Genomic DNA, 22,524 nt, shown 5'->3' on the forward strand with positions numbered 1-22,524 from the left:
GGAACATTGAGCTGCCAGTCCTGCCCCTCCTGCAACTAAGCTTCACTCACAATGTCATAAATCCACATGCCAATCCATGCTCTAACCTCATCTGCCTTTCCTACAATTTTCCTTGTATTGAAATAGATGCACTTTAGAAAATTTCCATCACGTACAACCCATTGACTTCTAAAGGTGCATGCACTTTTCACATCATTTCCCTCCTCCACTCCTCTATCTGCTCTGACACTCTGGTTCCCATCCCCCTGCAAATCTTGTTTAAACCCACCGGAGCAGCACTAGCAAACTTTCCCGGAAGGGTATTAGTTCCCCTCCAGTTCAGGTGCAAACTATCCTGTTGGAACAGGTCCCACCTTCCCTGGAAGAGAACCTAATGATCCAGAAACCTGAAACCCTCCCTCCTGCTCTCTGTCTTTAGCCACATGTTAAGCTGTATTGTCCTCCTAGTTCTACCCTCACTAGCATGGGTGGCAATTCTAAGGTCACAACCCTGGAGGCCCTACTCGCTAACTTGTTCTTGTCTGTTCATGCCATGTCAAAGTAACTCATTGTTCAGAAAATGTTTTGAGATGTTTCACTGAGATATCATACTTTATTAAATTTTTTGCAAAAGGAAGAAAGATAATTTATTGTTGAAACACAAAATGTATATTAGATTCTAATTATTATTGTAATCATAAAGTCTTGATAACATTTTACAAAACATCCTTAAAAATATTAATTAGTCATTAAAAAAATCAAGCAAAACAATGTCTTGGAAATTCAGGGAATATAAGTATTACTGTGAATATTTATAAATATAATTAATTTTTTATTGGGATTTGGTTTGTACTGTTGAAATGTATTGGTTTTTTTTCCATTTGCTCCAGGTCCGTGATTACTCAGGTGCATACACTTTAAAGTTGATTCCTTGTGCCTCAGCCCCAAGCCAGGAGTATACCATACCAAACGTGTGCAATCCAAGGGAGCCAATAACTTTTGATCTTGACATCAGGTTTCAACAGGTACAAAACTATAAGGCAGCTCAAGTGAACCTCTTGTCAATCAGTGATTTGTATCTCCATGTTCTTGCCATCATTTAGGAATGAAATAGCAATCCATGAACAATATTTATATCCACCACTATTCTAGTGGATTGGAGACAGGTTAATTTTGGTAAAGTTAAGCCTGACAATAAAGAAAGAGCAGTATCAGTCGGCAAACTTGGAACATTTGCCTGCCTAATCCCTACTGAATATAGGTTACAACATTAGGCTGTGTGAGTTAGAGCTCTATGACTTGAACAGGATGTTAACTCAGACACAAGAGACTGCAGACACTGACATGTATAATGAGAAAAAAATCTGTTGAGGGAACTCAGGTCAGACAACACATCTTAGGGGGTAGAGGGATGGTTAACATTTTAGGTCAGGACCCCACATCAAGGTAAGTCAATGTGGTTTTAAAGTCGATGGGAGGAGCACATAAATAAATCTTAACAGCTGAGTTTCAGGAGGCTTCAGAAAGTTTCAGAAATATTTTTATAAACAATTGTTTGGCACATTTCCCTTACCATTTACCTGGAAGTACAGGACAGATATATGGAAACACAAAAGGGGCTGAATTTGTTAACAAATACCTGCCAGTAAATATATTACTAAACCATTGAACTTCATGTGGAGTACCTGTAATAGAATTTGAGCATGCTCGTGTTAATATAAATAAAGCTGAATGAATTGCTCATGGATCCTGCTTCAAATCCAGGCACATGATCTGTAGGTCCATTTTTAGAACAAGGAGTTAAAATAAATTACATTTCTAGCTTTATTGTATATATATATAGATATAGATATATATCTATATATATATAATGAATTTCAATTATTTTGGTAGATTTAAATGTTTAACATTTTTTTTCAGTTTTTTTTAATGTCATTATTCACAATTTCTGAATGGATTTTTCAGGTGAGTGACCCAGTAGCTGCTGAGTTTAGCCTGAATACTCAAATTTTCCTCCTCAATAAGAAAAGTCTCTGGCTCTCTGATGGCTCCATGGGATTTGGAGAAGGCAGTGATGTTGCTTTTACAGAAGGTATGGAGGTCTAGCAACTTGATGCTTCACAGTAACAATAAACCAGACTGAAACGGAATGTCATTATTAATTTCTTAATCAAATGCATTTCAAAAAGTTGGGCAACTAGAGATTGCTTTAAAAAAAATTTCTGACAAAAAAATACTTACTTATTAAAATTATTCAAAAAAAGTATCACCTGTTCCCAGCTTACTCAATGGCATGCAAACATTTGTGAGGTTCTTACATGATGCTTGGCTTGTTCATTTCCTATATTCATCAGACTCATAAATTTTCTGTTATCAATCCAAAATTTACCTAATCCTAATTTAATTGAGCTGCATGGTTAGCATAGGAGTTAATGCAACACTGTTATGCACCAGCAATCAGGGCTTGGGTTTGAATCCCGCACTGTCTAAGGAATTTGTACATTCTCCCAGTGTCTGCAAAGGTTATCTCTGGGTGCTTTGATTTCCTCCCACCATCAAAACATAACAGGGCTGTAGATTAATTGGGTGTAACTGGCTGGCATGGGCTAATGGGCAAAAAAGGCCTGCTACCATGCTGTATATCTAAATTTAATTAATCTAATCATCATTCATATTGAAATCATTTCCCCAGGTCTACAATGTATATTACTTTATACTGTTTACAATCTAGAGGGAAAGGTCATCGTTAAAAAGACCAGCATTTACCTGTCTCTCTCTCTTTGCCCATGAGAAGGTGCCAGTAAGCTGCCTTCTTAAGCAGTTGAGATCCTCTGGTGAAGGTTCTCCCAGGTCTCTGTGCTTCTGCATTATTGACCTCTGGAAACTTTGTCAAAGGGATAGATTTTAAGGAGCACATTGAAGTGGATAAGGAAAGTACTGAAACGATGAGAAGACACAATGAAGAAGGAACAGCAGTATATTTCAAAGAAAAGTTGTGTGTGTCAGTGTTTTGGAGATCCTGTGCGACTGGGACGTTTCAATATTATGAGATTATCATTTTTTTTGTAAATAACTGCAGTACATTTTGGAAATAGTGCACATTGTGGTGATAAAATGAGTTAATTTTAAAGACGATTGAGTGCTGATCAAGTGAGCTGCCTAGATTGTATTGGATTTCTTGAGCATTGTTGGAAAAAAGGGAGGCATGGTTGGCGTATGGTTGGCTGTTATGGTGCCAGCGATCAGGACTTGGGTTCAAATCTCACGCTGACTGTAAGGAGTTTGTACATTCTCCCCATTTCTGCATGGGTTTTCCCCGGGGGGGATCTGGTTTCCTCGCACTATTCAAGACGTACTGGGGGTTGTAGGTTAATTGGATGGCACGGAGTCATGGACCAAAAGGGCTTATTACTGGTGTCTAAATTTAAAATAAATTTAACTGTACACATCCAGGCAAATACACAGCTGACTTGTGCCTTGCCTGAAAGGATTTAGGGTACCCAATCCTGACCACAATATTTATTTGGCTAATTTGTATATCTGTAATTATGAGGAGAGTTTTGTCAAGATAGAGGGAAGAAACTAAAGGAGGTTATGTTCCTGGAGTGGCTGTCCAGAAGTCTGATGATCTGGAGATATAACCGTTCCTTCCACTTGGCAGCCATGTAGTTTAAATTCAACAAATTGAATTAATCTGAACTATTTTGAAAATATAATATTGAAAAGTCTTATCAGGCAGAGTTAGTAGAACCAGGATTTTTCTCTTTGGAGAGAAGGATGAGCGGTGACCTAATGGAGGTTTACAAAGTTCTGAGAGGCATAGATAGAATAGAAAGCCAGCGCCTTTTTCCCAGGGTGGGAATAGCAAACACCAGAGGACATCTGTACAAAGTGAAGGGAGGCAAGTTTAGGGGAGCTACCAGGGGTAGGCTTTTCACACAGAAGTTGTGGGTGACTGGATGACGTTTAAGAGACATGGATGAAAGAAAAAAGGATTTAGTGTTTTTTTTTTAGTAGGATTATATAAGTTGGCACAATATCAAGGGCTAAAGGGCCTGTAATGTGCTACAATATTCTATGTTCTATACCATCATTCATGAAAGTGCTCAATTGTTGTAAAAACCTTTTCCTTTGGAGGGAAGATAGTTATTTTCCTTGCCAAATCTGGGCAATTTAACTCCAAATTCACAACAAGTGCTGACTCCTAACCACATTGTGTCACGAAATGCATGAGGAATAAAACTGCTTGAGGGTGGGGGGGTGGCTTGGGAGGAGGGAGGGGGGGGAGAAAAAGTCACTGTAAATGTGTGAAAAAGAAAAAGTGTATATCATGGCTATTGTGATTTATGGTGTGAAAAAAAAATTAAAAAAAAAAGGAATAAAACTGCTGAAACAATGTGCTGCACATAAAAGAGCAAAAATAAAAATTACAATTTAAAAACCCCAGTATCCAGCATCTATGGGGATTGGTAGATGTCAGATAAGTGAATTTGACCGTTGCTTGAGATTACGTTATTGGTGAACTAACCACAAGGGGACAGCAATGTTAAACTTTCATATTCCTCACCTATTTATTTTCCGCAGTTTTTTTGCCGGTTGCTTGAAGTTGTCAGTTGTTGAACTCTGGATAACGGGATTTTACTGTATTTACAATTAGAGAACATTGGATAAAGTCATGTTGGATTCCTAATTCAAATACATTTTTCCGGCAGGATCAGTTGTCTATGGGCGTGTGATGGTTGATCCTGTGCAGAATCTGGGAGATTCATTCTTTTGTAACATAGAAAAAGTGTTTCTGTGCACTGGAGCTGATGGATATGTTCCCAAGTACAATCCATTAAATGCTGAATATGGCTGTCTGGCTGATTCATCTTCTCTCTTGTACAGATTCAAAATCTTGGTAAGTTAGTTAATCAGCTCCTTTTTGTACCTTATTCTATTATCCCTTTATGGCTGGAAAAGTATTCCTGTTCTTCTTAACAATGGATTTTGCCAATAGATTTTATAAATTATGATCATGGTATTGACAATAATTGAGAAAGAAAGAAAAAAATTTAAGCAAGTCAAATATTGCTGTCATTGAACATATTTGGTGTAGAAAGTAAAATGTTAAAGTTGTATTGGACATTGGTCAGGCCAAATTTGGAGTATTGTGTGCAGTTTTGGTCACTTAACTGCTGGAAAGATCTCAATAAGATTGAGAGTGCAGAGACTGTTTACTAGGATGTTGCCCAGACTTCAGGAACTGAGTAACAGGGAAAGGTAAACAAGTTAGGACTTTATTCCCTGGAGTATAGAAGAATGAGGGGAGATTTCATAGAGGTGTTTAAAATTATGCAGGGGATAGTAAAGTAAATGTAGATAGGCTTCTTCCGCTAAGTGGTGGGTGGGGGGGGGGGGTGGTGAGATACAAACCAAAGGACATGAGCTAAGGGTGAAAGGGGAAAAGTTTAATGGAAACATGCGATGGAACTTCTTCAGAGAGTGGTTGGAGTGTGGAACGAGCTTCCAGCTGAAGTACTCAATTGTGTGCAGGCTCAATTTTCACATTGAAGAAGAATTTGGACAGGTACATGGATGGGAGGGGTATGGAGGACTATGGGCTGGGTACAGGTCAGTCCAACAAGGCAAAAAAAAAATGGTTCAGCACAGACTAGAGGGGCCAAGGTGGCCTGTTTCTGTGTTGTAATTGTCCTAGAAGTTCTAATTCAGTTCAATTTTTGATGGGGCCGTTTTTGATCAAAATATTATTTGTTTTCACAGATGCAGCTTTTTGTTTTCCACTGACATGTAATCCCAATTATAAGGTTTCTGCTTTTTGTCAAATAGGATAAGGCTCAGCCTGAGACGCAGGACCCATACTTTGGAAATATAGCATTCAATGCTAGACTTGCAATCGATGATGCTGAAGCAATCGCTCTTGCCACACAGCCTGGTTCTGATGGCTTCCATGTGGACTCCTCTCCACTCTTCCAAGTAGGAAGCATGCTTATATTCTGCATATTCTCCAGGCAACATTTAGATTCATTGTGCTGTTTTATTATTTCCATCTTGAACTGCGCAAAACTGTTCTTTACTCTCATACATTTCACTTTTGTCACGTTGCGAAGTTAATAGCTTCAACTTTTAAATGCACTGTCATTCTTTTTGCTCAAAAATCTATTATGAAAATACATTTGCTGAACTTATTCAATTTCAAAACTGTAGCCTGTGATATGATTTTTTTTTTTAATTTGCTGGGAATCCCAGGTTATATGCTAAAGATGATAGTCCTATATGCAGTATGTAATAGGATTGTATCTGCTTTCAAGATAGAAAATCAATGTTTAAATAATATTAAAAGTGAGAACTCATTTCAATTGAAAGGCTTAAATAATTTTCCACTGACATCATGAAAATAGACGATGCCACCCATTTACCTATGTAACTGTATATGGAGCTAAATTGTACTTCCAGTGAAAATGGGCACATGTCCTGATGTTTTACAGAGTTCCTCCAATGCATTCCTAACAACAGATGTAATACTAAAATATACCAGTTGCATGCTCTGTTATCATTTGTGTGGGAGCATGACTTCCAATGTCTGCATGCCTGCTACTTGTGCATGGAAAATTGCTCATCAGAATAGACATCTGTGGTCACACAATAGACTCTCTTTGAGTGATTCAAGTGCATATAAGACGTTGAACCTCCACAGACTGCAGGTATTCTGACTGTGCCATGATACCACACGTCGATCTGCCTGATTTTGCTGCTGATACTGAGGGAATGGAATCACTTTCAGCTACATCACAGAGTTGATGTTCATTACCCATAAAATAACTTGCATGCATTCAAGGCATCTTTCAATGGAAAACCATCAACCCTCATGGTGCTCTATGCATCCACTGGCAAGAATGTATTAAATTCCATCAACCATTCCTCTGCCCTCCTGCACAACCATTCAAGATCCTGCTGCAAACTTTAGCAATCATCTTCATTAATGTAGCCACGTGCTACTTGAAAGAAGACACACACGCGTAGTGTAGTCAGGTTAAGTTCTGAGTTTTGTTAGGGCTCAGGCCTGACTTTTATACTTGCACTGTTCCCACCATGGCCCCACTTGACTGGCATAACAAAAGCAGGTTTCCCGCACGTGCATAACAATGCCATTCTTCCCCGCATGCTGTTCCTGTCTGTTGGCTGCGCAGCAAGGCCAGAGCCATGTTGGCATCACTGGCCTTTAAGCTGCCCTTGCTGTTCACCCGCCGGTTCACTTGTTGTGGCCAATGCCGCTGCACAAGCTGCTGGCCTTTGGTTGTGCTAACCATCCGGAGTACCGGCTCGATCGCCACCATGGCAGGCTGCCAGATGACCCCCCCCTCCCCCCAAAACCAGCAATATTGTCCTTGTTATTGTCCATGGTGCCCAGAGGCAGCCTTCGGTGGCCTGCCTCATCGGCATGGTGCTGGTGTCTCGACTGGGCACGCCGGGTCCAGGTGCGCTGGCTTTAGTCTGTCTGTGGTGAAGATCTCCATCTTGCCTCCAACTTCCAGCTTGAACGTGGCCCCGTTGCTGTGGATAACCCAGAACGGACCCTCGTATGGCCTCTGAAGTGATGGACAATGTGGACCCCTGCGAGTGAAAACATACTCACAGTCCTGCAGGTCTTTGGGTATGTTGGTCCTTGCGTGTCCGTGCCTGGAAGGTGGAATCAGGACCAGGTTGCTGACTCTTTCCCTTAGTTTGCTGAGGAACGCTACAGAGTCATCCAGCTGTCCACCTGGGGGTGGTATGAATTCTCCCGGGACCACCAGTGGAGCTCCGTAGAAACGTTCAGTCGAAGAAGTGTTGAGGTCCTCCTTGGGTGCCGTGCAGATGCCCAACAGCGCCCATGGTAGCTCGTCTACCCAGTTGGGTCCTTGGAGTCTGGTCATGTGCATGGTATTGAGGTGCCTGTGGAGGCACTCCACCAATCCATTGGACTGTGGGTGGTAAGCTGTGGTGTGATGCAGCTTGGCACCCCACAGGCTGGTGAGGTCAGACTGCAGGCTGGAGGTGAACTGGGCCGCTCTGTCAGATATGATGTGGGGCGGTAACCAAAATCGTGCCACCCAGGATGAGATGAAGGCCCTGGCGCACGAGGTTGTGAACATGTCTGCCAGCGGGACTTCTGGCCACCTGGTGAAGCAGTCAACCATTGTGAACAGATAGCAGAAACCCTGGGATACCGGCAAGAGTCCAACTATGTCCTTGTGGGTGTGGTTGACCCTTTGTTCTGCAGGCTCAAAGTGCTGAGATGGGGTCTTGGTGTGCTGCTGTACCTTGGTTGTTTGGCACTGTGTGCATGCCTTCGCCCACCCGCTAACCTGTTTCCACAATCCATACCACTCTTATTTGCTGGCAACCAGCCGAATCGTGGTCCTGATGAATGGATGAGCTAGTCCGTGGATGGTGTCGAAAACCAAGTCGACAGGACGATGGGTCTGCCTGACCGGTGGCCACGTCGCATAGGAGGGTGGTATTACCTGTGCTGACTGGGATGTCCTGGAGCTGCAATCCCGATATGACAGTCCTGTATTGGGGCATCTCCTCGTCTTTCTGCTGCATCTCCAAGTTGTTTGAATTCTGGGACTTTTTGATTTTTCTTGCTTCTGCCTTGTTTGATTTTTCCTTGAAGAAGGGCTCAGACACGAAATGTTGGCAATATATCTTTGTATCCCATAGATGCTGAATAGACCCGCTAAGTTCTTCCAGCATTTCTGTGTTTTTACTACAATCACAGCGTCTGCAGTCAATTGTGTTTCACTCATCTTGGATTTCATAACCATCTAACCTTCAAGAGTAGCCGACTGTGCAGAATCGTATCAAATGCCTTGTTGAAATCTGTACGTACAACATCTATGGCTTCTCATCAACCTTCCTGATCTCATCTTCAAAACACTCAATCAGATTTGTGAGACATGACCTGCCACTTATAAAACCATGCTGCCTAATCAGCCTTTGACAATCTTAAGTGCATGTGCATCTTATGCCTCAGAATACTCTCCATTAACTTACTAACCACAGTTTTAGGGTGCACTGGCCTGTGGTTCCCAAGATTTTTTCTGCAACCCTCTTGAATAGAGGCACCATATGTGCCACCTTTCAGTTTTCAGGGACCTCACCAGTACTTAATTTCAACTCAAAATTCTCAGTCTTGGCACCTGTAATTTTCCGTAGCTTCTCTCAGTGCCCTTGGATACATCTGATCAGGCCCAGGAAATTTGTCTGCCTTCATATATATCTGGATCTTCAGCACCTCTCATCCATTTTACCAATTGTTCTCAAGACCCTACCTTTGACTGCCTGGAGTTACCCAGTCCTCTTGTCTTTCTCAACAGTAAAAACTGGATCCAAATTAATGAATATTGATCAAAAATAATAGGCACCCCTGTATTATTAACCCAGTACACGACTCAGCCTGACATTACTCCAACAAGTATTGTCATTGAACTTTTTAGTTAGTATATTATTGCCAAATGATTATTAGTGGCTTCTAATTTATCTCCAAAGAAACGTTTGTAACCATTTTTAAAGTCACCTTTTCTCTCTTCAAAAATGACTACAACCCTATTTGTCACTTTTCTCAATTTACTAAAGTCTTGGACTTAAAGAGTCACATGTTATTTTTAACCTCCAGGTTGCTGCTGGGCGAGAGTGGTACATTCATACCATTTACACCGTACGGTCTAGGGACAGTGCTACCAGAGGTATTGGAAAGAGAAGCGTGGAATATCATATTCTTTCACGCTCTGAAGACTCGAGCTCAGATTCACGTCAGCCACGATCAGTTAAAGAAACTCCATCACTTGCTGAAAACATTGGCATTGAGAACAACAGAGGAACCAACATTCAGCATATTGCTTTGGACCGGAGCAAGAGAAGGCAGGTCAATGAGGAAGCAATTTTCCCTGAAGGAGCTGTTGCTAAGCAACCAAATGATGGAGGTGTCAAAGATGTCAATGTTCCCATTATTGGAGGGATTGCTGCCTTGTTACTCGCTATTTGTCTCATCATTATCATCATCTTCATACTGAAATGTAGAAAGCAATCAGATAAAAAGGCAGCGTACAAGAAATCACCCCATGACCAGGTTATATCCGCACAAAATTACCACGAGAGTTCGGAGGTTTGATCACCGTCCAGCTAGGATTCAGCCAACTCCAAAGTGCCTCAAACAACTTGAACTGTGCCTTATTACAAAGACCAGAACTTTATTTATCCATTTAACATTGATACACAGTGCCAGCTGTTGAAACTTGAATGTTTGGTTTTGGAACCCATGCACATCACATTCACTGAAACTTGATCATGGGTCTCAAGCATCATCTTTTGCACAGAATTCTGCAAGTGACCTGAAATGCACTGCATGACATGAACTGCAGCCCGGAAGCATGCTGGGAGGAGAATTGATCACTTAAAAAACAGTCAATTTCCCAGGACAGGGTTTAAAGACAAAGATCCCAAGATATCCTCTTGCTGACTGGAGGTTCATTAACTTGTGTAGATGATGTTAAAACTAGCAGGGCAGTAAGTAGAAGAGTCAATAAATTACATTTTTATTCCGTTTTCAATAGTCCACAAATGAATTAGTGACTTCTTTTATATAAGAATCTTGCAGCTGAATTCATGTCTGGAAGACTCATCAATCATAAAGTACTTGAATTGTCCAACATTGCATTCAGCTCAAAAAGAATCAAATGCAGAGCAAGGTTAACTTGTATTGTTGCACTCACTGAATGAAACTTTTTTAATTTAAACAACTTATTAAATTTTAACTGTTTGGTCCATCTGAGAAGATCGAGGTGCTTTGATTTCATGCCAGTAGTCTGTAATTATTGACCTGGTGCTTTGTGTTCTGTATTCCTCTTGTACAGGCTCTGTTTATTCAGATTATATTCATTTGTCTTGTTTTGGCCTGCAGCAAGTATATTTACTACATGTGTTTTGCCCTCATCCATTTGTAATTTGTACCTCATGTTGCGTGCAAGGATGGCACGTAATGGGTGTAAACGTATAAAAGGCCAATTTAGTAGGGTACATAATGTTTTTGATGACACAAGGATATGAACTCCTTAAGTATTTTTTTTAAAAGCACCGCATCACATTTTTTATTTAGGAAGTGAAATAAACTTACCTTAGGTCTTTCTCTTAGAATTTTATCCCAATCTATAGGGTAAATTTAGACCAGAACCTGGTTTTCTCTGCACTGAATAACATCAGGCCTAAAAAGTATTTTATAGTTCTGTGCAACCTCAACTAGTGTGGTTCCTAGGCCTGTTTAGCGCATTGTCATGAGATTTTATTAAAGTTATGATGAATTCACTATGTTCTGATAGTCAGTCATGCTTATGTAATTACCTTTTAGTAATAAATTTCAAAATATTCCATTTGTAAGTAAATCCCCTCACTATATAAAGCAATCCCTCTTTTAATACTATCTAGACAACATTAAAGTTCTACTCATGAACTATTGCATTCTAATAACATCCTATCAACAAGCAAGCAGCTGTGTATTTTTGCAATAATATTTTAATGTAGATTGTGCAGCAACATATTAGACAAATTTTGCAATGAAAATGCTTTAAAGTGCTCATTTAATTATAATCGAGACTCCATGACCACTTTGTGCAGAAGCTACAGAATTGCTGACTTCACTGCTCATTCAAAGAGATTCTTAGATATGGCTTGTACATCATCAGTTCTTTCTACTTCTTTTTTTTAAATAATGTGTAAGTATTGTAGTTAACCACATAACAGTTTACAGCGCGGAAACAGGCCATATCGGCCCTTCGAGTCCGCGCCGGTTCACTTGAACAACTCCACTAGTTCCCCCCTCCTACTCTTCGCCCATAACCCTCCAACCCCATATATGCAAACCTCGGCAAACTCCCGAGGAGGTAGAGGCGCTGACGTGTTTTCTTCAATTCATACTTCTTTGTGTATTCTGTAAAATCATTTAGAATGGGCAAACCATTGCAGTCTACAGCAAAAACATTTAACAATTAGTACAAATAGATAAATTGGTTCTTCAACTTGTTAAAATTCAAGCATCTTTCATCTGATTTAACAACCATTTTTGTATTCCGTTGTTATATAGTGATAATTAAAGCAAGATTAGTAGATAATAGTGTTCTGGGGAGTACCAGTATTGATTTAATTACCTGCCTGCTGTAAGTATGATAACATGTCAAAAGAAGATTTGTGAAAAAAAATCACTTTTAGAAATAATGTGAAACTTGCATTTATAAACCATCATTTTAACTCTTCATTGGTTTATTTTTTAGTAATGCTCATATTGCAAACAAATAAAATATTTGTTCTTGAATTAAGTTAATTTTAAAAGAATAATCATTCAGGAGTTTCCATTTTTCTATAAAACCATGTTTTATTTCTCTAAAAACATTTTCTTTCTGTGTAATAAGACTAAATATTCAAAATTGAAAGCCAGTGTTCTATTATAACAGTATTATTTATCAGAGATACAGACATCTGGGCAAAAATCACGAATCTGCTTCATTTATAGATGACATGACATTATTTAACAATCTTACTTTAAGAGAGTTTGGGTTTCAGAAATACCAAAAAATTTTAAAAGTAGCAGAAAATCAATAAAATATCTGAGTGGGAAATCTGAAATAAAAACACTAAACAATGGAAGTACTCAGCAAGTTGGGAAGAATCTGGGAGAGAGAAACAGAGTTAACATTTCAGGTCACGGAGTCTTTATTGAAAGCAAGATTTCAAGTCATAGAGTTGTGCAGCATAAAGCAGACCCTTCAGTTCAACTTATCCATTTACATCTATTTTGTCCCAATCCTTCTAAACCTTTCCCATCCATGTATCTATCCAAATGCCTTTTGAACATTTGCACCTACATCTATAGCTTCCTCTGCCAATTCGTTCCAGATAGGAATGAAAAGGTTGCCTCTCAGGTTTTAAATCTCACTGTTCCATGCCCTCTAGTTCCAGAATCATCTACCCCGTGAAATAGATTGCAAGCATTCAGTTTATCTATGCTCCTTATGATTTTATAAACTTCTATAAGGTCACTCCTCAACTTTCTATGCTCTAAGAAATATAGACGAACACATCAAACCTGCCCCCCCACACCGCTCCCGCAGTCCTGTCAACTTCCTGGTGAATCTCCTCTGCAGGAGTAAAACTTGAAAGTCTGCAGACACCGTGATTGAAGTAAGAACCCAATACTGGAGAAACTCAGCGGGTCAATCAGTGTACTTTGCATAGCAAAGATAAAGGTACATAAAACAACATTTTGGGCTTGAGCCCTTCATCAAGGTATAGAAAAATGTTGGCAGGTGCCCAAATAAAATGAGGAATCTCCTCTGCATCTTTCCAGCTTACTGATATCCTTCCTATAGCCAGGCGACCATATCTGGACACAGTACTCCAAGTGTGGTCTCACTGACACCTTGTACAGCAGTATCATGAGGTCTCAGCCATGGTATTCACTGGTCTGCCCAAGGAAAGCAAGTGTGCCAAACGTCCTCACTACTTTGTCACCTGTGTTGCATTTTAATGGAAATATGTGCCTGTAATCCTAGATCTCTCTGATGTACAGCACTCCTCAGGGCCTTGCCATTTCCTGTTTAGTTATGGACATTCAGCCTATTCTTCAGATGAACACTATGCCAAATCTACTTTAGTCAATATAAGCTCCCTATTATAAGCTCCAATTTTTGCCCTAGACTTACTTCTCCCAATAACCTAAATAAGGTCACAGGATTAAGTTTCAATTTATAATGAGGTAAAGATGTACTCTTAGCTTGGGTAGTATTTTCTCAGAGTAGTTCCTACTCTACTACCATAGCTTGATTGGACATATGGACATTTTCAGCCTAAGGTTTTCCTGCTTCCATTTTTTTATGTGATCAGTTTTTAATTGTTTTAAACACAAGAGAACATGCTCAGCAAGCTAAGTAATGTCAGTGGAAAAATAGTTATTGTTTCAAATTGCTTTTTGCCAGATGTGGGAAAATTTGAAATAAAACTTGTCAAAAGTTGCAGATTAAAGGAGGGGTTTTCAAAGGGAATGAAACAGAAGGTTTGTGATGGGATGGAGATGAGGAGTAAACTAACAGGAAAGGTGGTTGGGCCAGCTAAAAAGGAGAATTAATGTTAATTAATATTGAGAGGTATTTCTGGGGAGATGTAAATAAGAGAACTGCATTAAATCTGAAATTACTCGAATAGAGGGAGAAACTGAATGGGACATGCTGGCTTATTGTTGAATCCTGGTAGTTTCAGATTTGATTTGCCATCTCCTTGCACCCTCTGCAGTGATGGCTTCTATTTCTCCAACTCACTTTCAGCCAGCACCACTTAGACTTTCCTGGTCTCTGCCCTATCACATTCCCATTTGTTCTTTATACGCTTCCTATCTACTTGTTATATTTCTACCATTTCCCAGTTTTGATGTAAGGTCATCGACCTGAATTGTGCATTGTTCCTGTAGATGCTCCCTGATGTGGCAAAGATTTCCAGCATAAACCGGTGCTGTTTCAGATTTCCAGCTTGTTTGGTTCTTGATAATATTTGTCTTTCACTCCCAATCTCTTTGTGATAAACTGATATTTTACTATGTAGTGAGCTTTTCAAAGAGGTAGAATCATAAAACAGCGGCCAACCATTCAAAATTAATCTGGAATGTCCAAAATATGAAGATCAATCTCCAGGATGCAGCCAGTAAATAAAATTGCATAATTTCTTTGCTGTCTTTAAACAAATTGTAAAAACTGATTGCAAAATAAAAGATAGCTTGTTCCCTGACAATAATGATTTCATTGGGTCGCAGAGTTTGTTCCACAATTGACGGAAAGCATCATGAGAATGAGGATGCAAACATCCAGTTCCGAAGTGAGAGAACATTTGAAAGCAGGGAGTTTACATGGAACATTACAGCACTGAAAATGGGTCCTTCTTGTTTGTGCCTGACTACACTGGGCAACAAAAGATTTTGTTTCCTGAATACTTTTAGGTTCTATTATGGATTTTGGGTTGCTAATTACGAAAATCACCTTAAAATTTACCATCACGTACCCTTTTTTAGATATAACCTATTGATGAAAAATCAATTACACAAAGACTGAAGTTGCCGAAACCGAAGGCTTTTATTTGCAGGAGGTGGACAGTGTCCCTGTGTTGGTCGCTCACACTGAACCGAGGTCGAACTGGGGGCAGGCTTGTGGCATGACAGCCTTTATGGGGAAGAAAGGGGAGGAGTCATAAGCCAGCCAGTGAGAGCAGGGTCAACCAGGAGGTCATGTTATTTACATATGTCAAATATGTGCAATAGTGGTTTCACCACACCTGTCATATTTTAAGTCTATTACCCACAAAGCAAGCTGTTTTTGTCAGTCCAAGCATTCCTGGGCATGCTTGAACTCAGTGCAGGTGCTATGCAAATGTCTGAGGTCTGGGCATGCTTAGTCAGGATAGATGCAGACAGGCTATAAAAGGAGCTCACATATACAGGCACTGTACATTACATTGATGTAGATTGAACATCTATTGATGCACATGTTCTTCAGGCATTAACATAGTGAGTGTATGAACAATTTATTGTCTTCAGCAAGATTCAATACAGCAGAAATCTCCTGTAAATGCCTCAACAGGCAATACATATGTGATGAGTACATGGCTTGTCTTAAAGATGCAGCATGACTATGAGCTCTACTTCTGTTATAAAATTGGTAACCAAGACACACTTTGGGCTCCTCACATTTGTTGTGGCAACATGGGTATTCAACCTGAGAGCATTGATCAGCATCATTTTGCAATTAAACATGCTAAATTACAATGAAAATAATTTAATGTTTCTCCAACTTTCTATGTGTACATCAAACCTGAAATTATCTTTGTGTTCAGCTTGAAGTTGTCTATCATAATCCCTACTGTTTCATCAGGAACCAAGCCTTTTGGAAAAAAAAATTGTCCAGTGCTATTATTCTGCTTAGTCCAATTCTGATATGCATCCAATCCCTATCTTTCCATAACCCTCCCACCCATGTACCTGTCCAATTGTTTCTTCAATATTAAAATTATTACCACTTCAGCTGACAGCTCCTTTCATACTCCCACCCCTCTCTGTGTGAAGAAATTCCCCCTTATGTTCCCCCCTAATCCTCCCTTTCACCCTTAACTCGTGTCCTCTGGTATGTATCTCACCTACCCTCAGTGGGAAAAGCCATCATAATTCTGAACACCTCTATCAAAATTTCCCTCTTTCTTCTACATTCCAGGGAATAAAGTCCTAACCTGTTTAACCTTTCCCTGTTAACTCAGCTCCTCAAGACCTGGCAACATCCTACTAATCTTCACTGCTCTCTTTCAATTTTATTGATATCTTTCCTGTAGTTAGGTGACCAAAACTGCACAAAATACTCTATATTAAGCCTCACCAATGTCTTATACAACTTAACCATTACATTCCAACTCCTATTTTCAACTTTGGTTTATGAAGGCCAATGTGTTAAAAACACTCTTTACAACCCTCCTGAATTGTGACACCACTTTCGGGGAATTAGGTATCTGTTTTCCCATGTCCCTCTTCTACCGCACTCCTTAGTGCCATACCATTTACTGCATATGCCCTTTTTTGGTTTGTCCTTCCAAAATGCAGCCCCTTGTACTTGTCCATGTTAAAATCCATTTGCCAATTTGCAGCCCATTTTGCACCTGGTCTAAATCCCTCTGCCAACTTGGAAAGACTTCCTCACTGTCCACCTCCAAACTTTGTGTCATCTGCTGATCATCCAGATCTTTAATGTAAATGACAAACATCAATGGTCCCAGCACTGATCCCTGAGACACACCACTAGTCACAGGCCTCCAGTCTGAAAAGCAATCATCCACCACCACTCTCTGGCTTCTCCCATCCAGCCAATGTTGAATCCAGTTTACTACCTCACCATGAATACCAAGTGTCTGAACCTTCCTGAATAATCTCCCATGCGAAGGTTGTTAAAGGTCTTATTATAGTCCATGTAGACAACATCCACAGCCTTTCCTCCATCAACTTTCCTGGTAACCTCCTCAAAAAAAACTAAATGATTTATTAAACATAGCCTACCATGCACAAAGCCATGTTGACTATCCATATTAATTCCCTGGCTATTCAAATACTTGTATATCTAATCTCGTAGAGCACTTTCCAATAACTTGCCTACTAATGATGTCAGGCTTGCCAACCTATAATGCTCTAGATAATTTTTGGAGCCTTTTTAAAAGCAATGGAACAATATGAGCTATCCTCATATTCTGGCTTCTTCAAGAGGACCTTTTTTTCCCCTTACTATTATTTTGCTCTTCAGATACCTGTAGAAACCTTTAGGATTTTCCTTCACCTTGTCTGCCAAAGCAACCTCATGTCTTCTTTTAGTCATCCTGATTGCCCTATTAAGTGATTTCCTGCATTTTTATACTCCACTAGTACATTATTTACTCCTTGTTGCCTGTCCCTCTCTTCTTAACCAGATCACCAATAACCCTCAAGAACCCAAGGTTCCTTGTGCTTGTTAATTTTGTCTTTCATCCTTACAGGAACATTCAAACTCTGTACTCTCAAAACATCACCTTTGAAGGCCTTCCCCATGCTAAGTGAAACACAAGAGTCTGCAGACACTGTGATTGCAGTAAAAACACACAGAAATGCTGGAGGAACTCAGCCAATCTCGCATTGTCCATAGGAGGTAAAGATACATTTCCAATGTTTCAGGCTTCAGAATTAGAATTTATTGTCATGAACATGTCATGAAATTTGTTTTGCAGCAACCTCACAGTGCAAATATAGTGCAAGAAAAAGACAAAGTAAGACTATCTACGGTTCAGTATTCATTCAGAAATCTGATGGCAGAGGGGAGAAACAAATTCCTTGTGCTGCTGAGTGCTCATCTTCAGGCTCCTGGACCTTTTTCTCCCTGATCATAGGAGAATGAAGAGTGCCTGGCCTGGATGGTGGGGGTCCTTGAGGATAGAGGCTGCTTTCTTAAGACACCACCTCTTGTAGTTATCTTCAACAGAGTGAATGTCGCAAGCATGAACCCTTCCTCAACGAATAAGCAAAGAACAAGAAGGTTTAAGAATAAAGGCTGAAGAATGACCAGGGAAGAAGTCCAGACCAACAAGTGTAATTGGATATGAAAAGAAGAGGTGAGAATTAATTATGGCTGTGTGAAAGGAGACAGAGGAAAAAGGGAAGAGAGAGACAGCCAGGGGAAAGGTGACAAGGAGAAGAGAGGGGGTGGGGGGGGGTTTAATGGTAAATGAAGTGCCCAGATCAGATGTTCCTCCAATTTGTGGGTGGTCTCAGATTGGCAGTGCACAAATCCATAGACAAACATGTCAGCAAGGAAATGGGACAGGGAATTTAAATGGGTAGCTACTGGGAGATCCATGCTATTGCGGCAAACAGAGCCAAGGTGCTCAACAATGATATCTCAAAGTCTGCGCCCAGTTTCTCCAATGTAGAGGAGACCACAACAGGAGCACAGGATGCCTTAGATGACCCCTGCAGATTCACTGTATGGGGTCTCAAAGGGTGATGATGGAGGACTCTTGTGCGGTCATAAGGGTAGGTCAAGGGGTTGATCGGTGGGGAGGGAGGAATGGACAAGGGAGTCACAGAGGGAGCCCTTCCTGCAGGACAAGGAGAGAGGAATAAGTGTTTTGTTGTGGGATCTCGTAGAGGGTGATATAAATGGCGGAAGAGGATATATTGGACATGGAGGCTGGTGAGATGGTAGGGCATGTCAAGGGGAATCCTGTCCTTATACACGGGGCCAGAGCGCCAGGGCAGATGAGCAGATAATGGCAATTATGCCGGTGAGGGACAAGCTGATGGTGGTTGAGGGAAAGCCACATTGTTTGAAGAAGGGGGGCATCTCGATTGATCTGGCATGGAATATATCATCCTGGGTGCAGATGCGATAGAGACAGAGGAATTGTGAGAAGGGAATGGAATCCTTACAGGGGACAGGGTGGGAAGAAGTGTAGTTGTGGTAGCTGTGGGAGTTGGTGTGTTTGTGGAAAATGCCTGTTGAGAATTTGTCTCCTGAGATGGAGACAGAGTGATTGAGGAATTGAGTGATTGACTTGGAGCAAGTGAATTTGAGGTCGGGGTGGAAATTGGCAGCAAAGTGGATGAAGTTGATGAACTCATCATAGGTGCATGAGCCAGCACCAAAGAAGTCGTCGATTAGCAGAGGAAGAGTTGAGGGGCCCTGCCTGTGTCGGCTTGTAGCATGGATTGCTCCATATAGCAAACAAAAAAGCAGGCATAGCTGGGTCCCACGCAAGTATCTATGGGTTTGACCTGGAGAAAGTGGGATGAGTCAAAGGAGAAGTTATTGAGGGTGAGGTTAAGTTCTCCCAGCTGGAAGATTGTGGTGAGGGAGGGGGACTGGTTAGGTCTATTGTCCAGAAAGAAATGAAAAATTTTGAGGCCTTTGGCATGGGGGATGGAGGTGTATGGTGATTTGATGTTCATGGTAAACAGGACGTGATCGCTTCAGGGAACTGGAAGTTGTTGAAGTGATAGAGCTATGTGAAATAGCTGAACCAGGGGGACAAAATTTAGTCAGTGGGGCAAGAGCACAGAGACACTATGTGACTTCTGGGACAATTGGGTTTGGAGGTAGAAACAGACTGGGTTGGGAAATAATAAGGTTGGAGGTCGTGCTGGAGAGATGACCAAAAGTGATAAGTTCAGAGTGGTTTGATGAGTTCTGGTGGGATCCTGTGGAAGGGATAAATAAGAGGAGGTGTCTGAAAGGTGTTATCTGGCGTCAGCCAGATAGACGTCAGTGGACTAGATCATGACAGGGTCATCTGCAGGTTTGATGGTGAGGTTGGGATATGTGCTGAGAGAGAGAAGGGCCAGACATTCCAAGGGAGTGAGATCAGAATGACTGAGGGGAGTAGTGATGACTCAACAGCAGTTGTAAATATAAAGGTCCAGAGCAGGAAGAAGACTAGAATGGGGTGTCCAGGAGGAGGAAGAAGGTTTAAAGCAGGAGAAGGGATCTGTAGTGGAGGGTGAAGAATCCTGGTTGTGGTAGAGGGCACTGAGACAGGCCCAACAGAAGAGGAGTTCAGCATTATGGAGGTGTGGATTGAAGGGGGATGAAAGTGAGGCCTCAACTGAGGACAGAGCTGTTCTAAGAGAGTCATGTGGTTTTGCAAGCAGAGAGAGAAAAACAGGCCTTTGAGAGAAAGAGAGAATTCAGTTCTGCAGTTTCACAGTCAGCGGCATCTGGGACTGGAACAGGACAAACTGGAAACCCCATTTGGAAGATGGGTTGTGAGTGCTTAGTTCAGCCTGGTCAAAGCCCTTGTGGTCCATACAAGAGGAGATGGCTGGCTGCCTAATGTTTCACTTGAAATAAGAGAAACAAAAAAGAACTCTATGGTGACCTGAAAGAAAGAGGTTATCAACTGGAAAACCATGATGGGGCAAGTTTCTTCGGCAAGACACTGAAGTGGCTGGTTACAGGAAATCAGTTGTGGGTGTCCAGCGAACAACAGATCTCTCTCTGAAAACCGACAAGAACATTCCTGAGCGGTAACCATTTACCTTTCAAGCACCAAAGCCTGGTGAACTTCATAAATGTTAAATTCTGTTCACAGTATAAGAATTGCCTGCAACCAATAAACTTGGAGGAGTGAGAAGTGAGATTGGACTGTGAATCAAAGAACTTTCCTGAACTTACATGCACGTTACATACACTTGCGCTTAGAATTAGAATGGGATTAAGTTAGATTAGTTAATTTAATAGTGATAAGTTAAAGTGTAATTCTGTTTTCATGTTTAAAGATCATTAAAAGTGACTTTTGTTTAAGTAGCTATTTGTCTTGGTGAATTTCTATTGCTGCTGGGTTTTGGAGTCCTCTGAGTTCATAATAGTAAAAAAAAATACATGGAAAACTGTCTGGATTAGACTATTGGAGATGTGGCCCTGAAATTATGTTTAAAATAATGCATAATGCAAACAACTAAGCAATTTTGTATGGAAAAAATTAAAATAGTAATTGTTTTTCTCATCTATAACTATATTGCTAAATTTATATCTGAAGGAAATTGATGCCCCATATTCACACATCTCACATCATTTACTGCAAGCAATGTGACTGCATGCAATCTTTACATGTATGAAGGTTTAATCTGGAAATTATGAACCTTTTCTTACAGAGTAGTGAAGAAAGTGCTTGGGATGCTTGCCTTTATTAGTTGGAGTATTGAATACAAGGGTTGGGATCGCACATTGAAGTTATACAAGACATTACGAGGTCAAATTTGGAATATTCTATGCAGTTTTGGTCACTGGGAAAGTTATAAAGTAGGAAAGAGTAGAGATTTGGTTTACAAAGTTGATGCCAGAATTAGGGAAGTTGAGTTACCATGTGAGACTTGAAAAACTAGGCCTGTCTTCCTTATATTTTTTTTTATTTAATTTTGACATACAGTATGGTAACAGGGCTTTCAGCCCATAAGCCTGTGCCGCTCAATTATACCCAGTTAACCAATAACCCCGGTACATTTTTGAATCGTGGGAGGAAGCCAGAGGACCTAGACAAAACCCAAGGAGACAATGGGAGAACATACAAATTCCTTATAGTCAATGTGGGATTTTAATCCTGATCCCAGTCGCTGCTTGCACTAACCATTAAGCTAACTGTGCCACCCCAATGTAGGAAGTGGAGAGGAGATCTTATTATTGAGGTCTATAAAATAATGAGGGGCCTTGTTAGGGTGAATAGTGAGTCTGTTTCCTAGAGTAGGATAATCTAAGATGAGAGGGCATAATTATAAGGTGCAAGGGGTGGGATTTAGAAGGGGTGTGAGGAGATGGTTCTTGAATGAGCTGCCAGACAAAGTGGTAGAGGCAGTTACATTAGCTTTCTTTCAGAAACTCTTGGATAAATACATGGACAAGAAGGAATTGGAGGGATATGGCCCTAATGTGAGCACATTTTTCAGCATGGACAAGCTGTGACAGTTTCAATGATTCTATGAGTACCTCAAGTACATGGACTGGGTTCACACAGAAGACCGGCACAAGTCACCCACCTTCCCACCCTGTCTGGCACATCCTTCCCTGTCAAGGTGGAGGGTAGGTGGAGAATTTGTTCCCACATCAGCTCAGAACCCACAAAACTGAAAAGCAACCAAGTCGTCATTGAACCCGAGGAACAGCCTTGAAAGGAGAAATGAAAGCATTGCCAACAGCATTCAGACTGCTGTGAAGAAATGATTTATACAGTAGAAGTCCTAAAATCCAGCCTGCTCAGGGATTGGATCGGTCCGGATTCTCAGGCAATATTTTTAAAATTCAAATTTAAGAAGAGATGAACATGTAAATGTTGATAATTTATTCATTAATACAACATACTTCATTTATCAAAATTAGCAGTTTTAAAGAAAAATAGAGTCAAAGAGCATGGCCACTTGTTGCTGCTGCGCCGCTCTGGTGCTTGTACATGCACGCACGCAAAAGCCTGCTAAAC

At 40.7% G+C, this 22,524-nt stretch overlaps 1 protein-coding gene across 3 annotated transcripts in view; it reads left to right on the forward strand.

The window, feature by feature from the left end:
* Nucleotides 1–20,861, forward strand: part of LOC138739501 (FRAS1-related extracellular matrix protein 2-like) — a 255,570-nt gene extending 234,709 nt beyond the window's left edge. The window contains exons 20-25 of one of the 3 annotated variants that reach the window (XR_011342293.1): nt 870–1,004; nt 1,945–2,071; nt 4,692–4,879; nt 5,809–5,955; nt 17,563–17,711; nt 17,791–20,861. Coding sequence is in view for 2 of the 3 variants with exons in the window: in XM_069891715.1 (XP_069747816.1) it covers nt 870–1,004; nt 1,945–2,071; nt 4,692–4,879; nt 5,809–5,955; nt 9,641–10,135 (1,092 nt within the window). In the remaining variant the exon portion in view is untranslated. Of the gene's footprint in view, nt 1–869; nt 1,005–1,944; nt 2,072–4,691; nt 4,880–5,808; nt 5,956–9,640; nt 10,912–17,562 lie in introns of those variants that run through there. The other 2 variants (XM_069891716.1, XM_069891715.1) reach the window with 2 other exon arrangements.
* The last annotated feature ends 1,663 nt before the right edge of the window (nt 20,862–22,524 follow it).

Source organism: Narcine bancroftii, chromosome 7 (genome assembly GCF_036971445.1).
Source record: "Narcine bancroftii isolate sNarBan1 chromosome 7, sNarBan1.hap1, whole genome shotgun sequence".
NCBI classification, from domain to species: domain Eukaryota; kingdom Metazoa; phylum Chordata; class Chondrichthyes; order Torpediniformes; family Narcinidae; genus Narcine; species Narcine bancroftii.